General features: G+C 46.1%; 1 protein-coding gene across 1 annotated transcript; it reads left to right on the top strand.

Annotated features, from left to right (window-relative positions):
- The first annotated feature begins 243 nt into the window (after nt 1–243).
- Nucleotides 244–3,781, top strand: GEMIN7 (gem nuclear organelle associated protein 7). Its single transcript, XM_053688809.1, has 2 exons — nt 244–473; nt 3,196–3,781. The coding sequence occupies exons 1-2, from the start codon at nt 462–464 to the stop codon at nt 3,547–3,549; spliced, it is 366 nt and encodes a 121-aa protein (XP_053544784.1). The 5' UTR covers nt 244–461; the 3' UTR covers nt 3,550–3,781.
- Nucleotides 3,782–8,982: the final 5,201 nt, after the last annotated feature.

Below are 8,982 nucleotides of genomic sequence, written 5' to 3'. Positions count from 1 at the left end.
TCTGCACCTGCCGGAAACTTCAGGCCTCGGCCACAAATGAACACTTTAATACTAAAATAAAAACTACACTGTGTATGAATGGGTGTGGAACCAATTAGACAAGGTTCATATTGCCGCGGAAGTAATATGACGTTACACAAACGTGCACAAGATCCATATACACGTAGGAACCGATAACACAAGGACAAGTTTTCCTGGGAAGTTAAATGGCGCCACACAGGAAGAAACTAATAATAATCACTCAACGGTGAGAAGCTGAAATAACGATGAGAAGCGGTTACTGTGCTCGGGGGAATTAATAGCCCAATGCACCAGTTACAGCAATAAGTAATCAGAGACCGAATAGGATAAGGCGCAGGTAGGAACCAAAGACACAGCAACACTGTACTCGTGGGAAGCATAAGCTGTGACACAAAGAGGAAACAAGCTGGAACGGTACTTCCGGCAATTCTGACGCTTGCATGATGGAGACTGTGAGCTTTTAGAAATAACCCCACATATCCTCCAAAGTTACCCCTCCCCTCTTATCCTATCCCCCAGAGTTACCCCCTTCTATACTGCCCCCCCAAAGTTACCCCTCCCCTCTTATCCTATCCCCCAGAGTTACCCCCTTCTATACTACTCCCCAAAGTTACCCCTCCCCTCTTATCCTATCCCCCGAGTTACCCCTCCCCTCTTATCCTATCCCCCAGAGTTACCCCCTTCTATACTGCCCCCCAAAGTTACCCCTCCCCTCTTATCCTATCCCCCAGAGTTACCCCCTTCTATACTACTCCCCAAAGTTACCCCTCCCCTCTTATCCTATCCCCCGAGTTACCCCTCCCCTCTTATCCTATCCCCCAGAGTTACCCCCTTCTATACTGCCCCCCAAAGTTACCCCTCCCCTCTTATCCTATCCCCCAGAGTTACCCCCTTCTATACTACTCCCCAAAGTTACCCCTCCCCTCTTATCCTATCCCCCGAGTTACCCCTCCCCTCTTATACTATCCCCCAGAGTTACCCCCTTCTATACTGCCCCCCAAAGTTACCCCTCCCCTCTTATCCTATACCCCAGAGTTACCCCCTTCTATACTACTCCCCAAAGTTACCCCTCCCCTCTTATCCTATCCCCCGAGTTACCCCTCCCCTCTTATCCTATCCCCCAGAGTTACCCCCTTCTATACTACTCCCCAAAGTTACCCCTCCCCTCTTATCCTATCCCCCAGAGTTACCCCCTTCTATACTACTCCCCAAAGTTACCCCTCCCCTCTTATCCTATCCCCCGAGTTACCCCTCCCCTCTTATCCTATCCCCCAGAGTTACCCCCTTCTATACTGCCCCCCAAAGTTACCCCTCCCCTCTTATCCTATCCCCCAGAGTTACCCCCTTCTATACTACTCCCCAAAGTTACCCCTCCCCTCTTATCCTATCCCCCAGAGTCACCCCTCCCCTCTTATCCTATCCCCCGAGTTACCCCTCCCCTCTTATCCTATCCCCCAGAGTTACCCCTCTCCTCTTATCCTATCCCCCGAGTTACCCCTCTCCTCTTATCCTATCCCCCGAGTTACCCCTCCCCTCTTATCCTATCCCCCAGAGTTACCCCTCCCCTCTTATCCTATCCCCCAGAGTTACCCCCTTCTATACTACTCTCCAAAGTTACCCCTCCCCTCTTATCCTATCCCCCGAGTTACCCCTCCCCTCTTATCCTATCCCCCAGAGTTACCCCCTTCTATACTACTCCCCAAAGTTACCGCTCCCCTCTTATCAAATCCCCCAGAGTTGCCCCCTTCTGTACTACTCCCCAAAGTTACCGCTCCCCTCTTATCCTATCCCCCGAGTTACCCCTCCCCTCTTATCCTATCCCCCAGAGTTACCCCTCCCCTCTTATCCTATCCCCCGAGTTACCGCTCCCCTCTTATCAAATCCCCCAGCGTTACCCCCTTCTATACTACTCCCCAAAGTTACCGCTCCCCTCTTATCCTATCCCCCAGAGTTACCCCCTTCTATACTACTCCCCAAAGTTACCCCTCCCCTCTTATCCTATCCCCCAGAGTTACCCCCTTCTATACTGCCCCCAAAAGTTACCCCTCCCCTCTTATCCTATCCACCAGAGTTACCCCTCCCCTCTTATCCTATCCCCCAGAGTTACCCCTCCCCTCTTATCCTATCCCCCGAGTTACCCCCTTCTATACTGCTCCCCAAAGTTACCCCTCCCCTCTTATCCTATCCCTCAGAGTTACCCCTTCTATACTGCTCCCCAAAGTTACCCCTCTCCTCTTATCCTATCCCCCAGAGTTACGCCTTTCTATACTACTCCCCAAAGTTACCCCTCCCCTCTTATCTTACCCCCTTCTATACTGCCCCCCAAAGTTACCCTTCCCTCTTATCCTATCCCCCGAATTACCCCCTTCTATACTGCCCCCCAAAGTTACCCCTCCCCTCTTATCCTATCCCTCAGTTACCCCCTACTCTACTACCCCCTAAAGTTACCCCTCCCCTCTTATCCTATCCCCCAGAGTTACCCCCTTCGATACTGCCTCCCAAAGTTACCCTTCCCTCTTATCCTATCCCCCGAATTACCCCCTTCTATACTGCCCCCCAAAGTTACCCCTCCCCTCTTATCCTATCCCTCAGTTACCCCCTACTCTACTACCCCCTAAAGTTACCCCTCCCATTTTATCCTATCCCCTGAGTTACACTCTCTCTCTCTCTCTCTTTCTCTTTCTCTTTCTCTTTCTCTTTCTCTCTCTCTTTCTCTCTCTCTCTCTCTTTCTCTCTCTCTCTTTCTCTTTTTTTCTCTCTCTCTCTCTCTCTTTTTTTCTCTCTCTCTCTCTCTTTTTCTCTTTCTCTCTCTCTTTTTCTCTTTCTCTCTCAGATATTGTCACTGTTCTGTCTTTACATGTCATTTTGTCTCTCACTCTCCCCTCATATTTTGCCACTGTTTTGTCTTTACATGTCATTTTGTGGGTCTCTCGCTCGCTCTCTCGCACTGCACTGTCTTTACGTGTCATTTTGTGGGTATTTCTCTCTGTCTGTCTCTCTCTCTCAGATATTGTCACTGCACTGTCTTTACGTGTCATTTTGTGGGTCTTTCTCTCTCTTTCTCTCTGTTTCTCTCTGTTTCTCTCTGTTTCTCTCTCTTTCTCTCTCTTTCTCTCTCCTGTCTTTACATGTCATTTTGTGGGTATTTCACTCACTTTATCTATCTCTTCCCAGAATCCCCCTCTCCTCCCTCAAGTTCCCATCCTCCGACTCCCTCGTCCCCCGTCACCTTCGGGCCGTGGATTTGACCCTACGTCACCCCGCGCACTCTCCTTTGCTCCTCCTGTTGCTCACCAGAAGACCAGATCTTCGCTTCGGCAGCTCTTCCTGCACAGTCTTCTCGCCTCTGCTGGCCTCCCGGTCACCTTCACACTTTACCAGCGAGTCGCCGTCAGTGCTCAGTGCTTCAACGCCTGCGACATAGAGGGACATAACTTCCAGGTGTCAGACCTGCAGACGCCTCTTGGGGTACAAAAGGAGGCGCTGATCCGAGGACAGGATATCATATCTTATTCATTCCGTCTTTAAGGGGGTGCTACAGAATCATTTAGTTATTACAATGTAATTACATGGGGGTGTCGGGTCTTATGTAATATCACTGTCACATGTAGGCTTTATATAGAATTCTTCTTGTTGTTGCTAAGGTACTGATGTTATTAGGGACAAAACATTAAACTGTTTCTCTTTCTAATTTGTCATCAACTGGGAAATATTTTTATGTCTCTCACTGTTTATACTGAATAAAGAGATCTGAAACCCACATTATTTCTTTCATGATTCAAATAGAGCAGCAATTTTAGGCATTGGTTGCTTTCTGTGCTTTGTAGAGATTAAGGCCTGGATTACAAGTGGAGAATAAAAATAGTACCACTAGGGTGCATGTTAGTGCGATTGTGCATAGTACCACTAGGGTGCGCTAACATCACTCAACAGTTGTAATATAGTGCGATTGCGCATAGTACCACTAGGGTGCGCTAACATCACTCACCAGTTGTAATATTAGTGATGTTAGTGCGATTGCGCATAGTACCACTAGGGTGCGCTAACATCACTCACCAGTGTAATATTAGTGATGTTAGTGCGATTGCGCATAGTACCACTAGGGTGCGCTAACATCACTCACCAGTGTAATATTAGTGATGTTAGTGCGATTGTGCATAGTACCACTAGGGTGCGCTAACATCACTCACCAGTGTAATATTAGTGATGTTAGTGCGATTGTGCATAGAACCACTAGGGTGCGCTAACATCACTCACCAGTGTAATATTAGTGATGTTAGTGCGATTGCGCATAGTACCACTAGGGTGCGCTAACATCACTCACCAGTTGTAATATTAGTGATGTTAATGCGATTGCGCATAGTACCACTAGGTTGCGCTAACATCACTCACCAGTGTAATATTAGTGATGTTAGTGCGATTGCGCATAGTACCACTAGGTTGCGCTAACATCACTCACCAGTGTAATATTAGTGATGTTAGTGCGATTGCGCATAGTACCACTAGGGTGCGCTAACATCACTCACCAGTGTAATATTAGTGATGTTAGTGCGATTGCGCATAGTACCACTAGGGTGCGCAAACGTCACTCACCAGTTGTAATATTAGTGATGTTAGTGCGATTGTGCATAGTACCACTAGGGTGCGCTAACGTCACTCAGCAGTGTAATATTAGTGATGTTAGTGCGATTGCGCATAGTACCACTAGGGTGCGCTAACATCACTCACCAGTGTAATATTAGTGATGTTAGTGCGATTGCGCATAGTACCACTAGGGTGCGCTAACATCACTCACCAGTGTAATATTAGTGATGTTAGTGCGATTGCGCATAGTACCACTAGGGTGCGCTAACATCACTCAACAGTGTAAAATTAGTGATGTTAGTGCGATTGCGCATAGTACCACTAGGTTGCGCTAACATCACTCACCAGTGTAATATTAGTGATGTTAGTGCGATTGCGCATAGTACCACTAGGGTGCGCTAACATCAATCACCAGTGTAATATTAGTGATGTTAGTGCGATTGCGCATAGTACCACTAGGGTGCGCTAACATCAATCACCAGTGTAATATTAGTGATGTTAGTGCGATTGTGCATAGTACCACTAGGGTGCGCTAACCACTCACCAGTTGTAATATTAGTGATGTTAGTGCGATTGTGCATAGTACCACTAGGGTGCGCTAACATCACTCACCAGTGTAATATTAGTGATGTTAGTGCGATTGCGCATAGTACCACTAGGGTGCGCTAACGTCACTCACCAGTGTAATATTAGTGATGTTAGTGCGATTGCGCATAGTACCACTAGGGTGCGCTAACATCACTCACCAGTGTAATATTAGTGATGTTAAAGGGACATTCAACACTTAGTATAACAGGTTTTTAAGAAGAAGGCAGCTACGTTATAGTGGGGGGAGTTCGGATTCCATATTGACCGGGTATTAGAGTAGTTAGCGCCGCTGATTAGGACAGAAGCAAGGCGGCAAGGGAGGAGGGGTATAGTGTTGGCGGACCTCCGTTTCTTAATTTACAATATAAAAACCTGTTACACTAAGTGTTGAATGTCCCTTTAATGCGATTGCGCATAGTACCACTAGGGTGCGCTAACATCACTCACCAGTGTAATATTAGTGATGTTAGTGCGATTTCGCATAGTACCACTAGGGTGCGCTAACATCACTCACCAGTGTAATATTAGTAATGTTAGTGCGATTGCGCATAGTACCACTAGGGTGCGCTAACATCACTCACCAGTGTAATATTAGTGATGTTAGTGCGATTGCGCATAGAACCACTAGGGTGCGCTAACATCACTCACCAGTGTAATATTAGTGATGTTAGTGCAATTGCGCATAGTACCACTAGGGTGCGCTAACATCACTCACCAGTTGTAATAGTGATGTTAGTGCGATTGCGCATAGTACCACTAGGGTGCGCTAACATCACTCACCAGTTGTAATAGTGATGTTAGTGCGATTGCGCATAGTACCACTAGGGTGCGCTAACATCACTCACCAGTTGTAATAGTGATGTTAGTGCGATTGCGCATAGTACCACTAGGGTGCGCTAACATCACTCACCAGTGTAATATTAGTCATGTTAGTGCGATTGCGCATAGTACCACTAGGGTGCGCTAACATCACTCACCAGTTGTAATGTTAGTGCGATTGCGCATAGTACCACTAGGGTGCGCTAACATCACTCACCAGTGTAATATTAGTGATGTTAGTGCGATTGCGCATAGTACCACTAGGGTGCGCTAACATCACTCACCAGTTGTAATATTAGTGATGTTAATGCGATTGCGCATAGTACCACTTGGGTGCGCTAACATCACTCACCATTTGTAATATTAGTGATGTTAGTGCGATTGCGCATAGTACCACTAGGGTGCGCTAACATCACTCACCAGTGTAATATTAGTGATGTTAATGCGATTGCGCATAGTACCACTAGGGTGCGCTAACATCACTCACCAGTGTAATATTAGTGATGTTAGTGTGATTGTGCATAGTACCACTAGGGTGCGCTAACATCACTCACCAGTGTAATATTAGTGATGTTAATGCAATTGCGCATAGTACCACTAGGGTGCGCTAACATCACTCACCAGTGTAATATTAGTGATGTTAGTGCGATTGCGCATGATACCACTAGGGTGCGCTAACATCACTCACCAGTTGTAATAGTGATGTTAGTGTGATTGTGCATAGTACCACTAGGGTGCGCTAACATCACTCACCAGTGTAATATTAGTCAGGTTAGTGCGATTGCACATAGTACCACTAGGGTGCGCTAACATCACTCACCAGTGTAATATTAGTGATGTTAGTGCGATTGCACATAGTACCACTAGGGTGTGCTAACATCACTCACCAGTGTAATAATAGTGATGTTAGTGCGATTGAGCATAGTACCACTAGGGTGCGCTAACATCACTCACCAGTGTAATATTTGTGATGTTATTGCAATTAAGCATAGTACCACTAGGGTGCGCTAACATCACTCACCATTTGTAATATCAGTGATGTTAGTGCGATTGCGCATAGTACCACTAGGGTGCGCTAACATCACTCACCAGTGTAATATTAGTGATGTTATTGCAATTGAGCATAGTACCACTAGGGTGCGCTAACATCACTCACCAGTTGTAATATTAGTGATGTTAGTGCGATTGCGCATAGTACCACTAGGGTGCGCTAACATCACTTACCAGTTGTAATATTAGTGATGTTAGTGCGATTGTGCATAGTACCACTAGGGTGCGCTAACATCACTCACCAGTTGTAATATTAGTGATGTTAGTGCGATTGCGCATAGTACCACTAGGGTGCGCTAACATCACTCACCAGTGTAATATTAGTGATGTTAGTGCGATTGCGCATAGTACCACTAGGGTGCGCTAACATCACTCACCAGTGTAATATTAGTGATGTTAGTGCAATTGCGCATGATACCACTAGGGTGCGCTAACATCACTCACCAGTTGTAATAGTGATGTTAGTGTGATTGTGCATAGTACCACTAGGGTGCGCTAACATCACTCACCAGTGTAATATTAGTCATGTTAGTGCGATTGCGCATAGTACCACTAGGGTGCGCTAACATCAGTCACCAGTGTAATATTAGTGATGTTAATGCGATTGCGCATAGTACCACTAGGGTGCGCTAACATCACTCACCAGTGTAATATTAGTCATGTTAGTGCGATTGCGTATAGTACCACTAGGGTGCACTAACATCACTCACCAGTGTAATATTAGTGATGTTAATGCGATTGCGCATAGTACCACTAGGGTGCGCTAACATCACTCACCAGTGTAATATTAGTGATGTTAGTGCGATTGCGCATAGTACCACTAGGGTGCGCTAACATCACTCACCAGTGTAATATTAGTGATGTTAGTGTTATTGTGCATAGTACCACTAGGGTGCGCTAACATCACTCACCAGTGTAATATTAGTGATGTTAGTGCGATTGCGCATAGTACCACTAGGGTGCGCTAACATCACTCACCAGTGTAATATTAGTGATGTTAGTGCGATTGTGCATAGTACCACTAGGGTGCGCTAACATCACTCACCAGTGTAATATTAGTGATGTTAGTGCGATTGTGCATAGTACCACTAAAGTGCGCTAACATCACTCACCAGTGTAATATTAGAGATGTTAGTGTCATTGCGCATAGTACCACTAGGGTGCGCTATCATCACTCACCAGTGTAATATTAGTGATGTTAGTGCGATTGTGCATAGTACCACTAGGGTGCGCTAACATCACTCACCAGTGTAATATTAGTGATGTTAGTGCGATTGCGCATAGTACCACTAGGGTGCGCTAACATCACTCACCAGTGTAATATTAGTGATGTTAGTGCGATTGCGCATAGTACCACTAGGGTGCGCTAACATCACTCACCAGTGTAATATTAGTGATGTTAGTGTGATTGTGCATAGTACCACTAGGGTGCGCTAACATCACTCACAAGTGTAATATTAGTGATGTTAGTGCGATTGCGCATAGTACCACTAGGGTGCGCTAACGTCACTCACCAGTGTAATATTAGTGATGTTAATGCGATTGCACATAGTACCACTAGGGTGCGCTAACATCACTCACCAGTGTAATATTAGTGATGTTAGTGCGATTGCGCATAGTACCACTAGGGTGCGCTAACGTCACTCACCAGTTGTAATATTAGTGATGTTAGTGCGATTGTGCATAGTACCACTAGGGTGCGCTAACGTCACTCAGCAGTGTAATATTAGTGATGTTAGTGCGATTGCGCATAGTACCACTAGGGTGCGCTAACATCACTCACCAGTGTAATATTAGTGATGTTAGTGCGATTGCGCATAGTACCACTAGGGTGCGCTAACATCACTCACCAGTGTAATATTAGTGATGTTAGTGCGATTGCGCATAGTACCACTAGGGTGCGCTAACATCACTCAACAG

Source organism: Bombina bombina, chromosome 7 (assembly GCF_027579735.1).
Source record: "Bombina bombina isolate aBomBom1 chromosome 7, aBomBom1.pri, whole genome shotgun sequence".
Lineage (NCBI taxonomy): Eukaryota > Metazoa > Chordata > Amphibia > Anura > Bombinatoridae > Bombina > Bombina bombina.
Note: the sequence above shows the minus strand (reverse complement) of the source record. Positions and strands in the feature narration are given on the sequence as shown.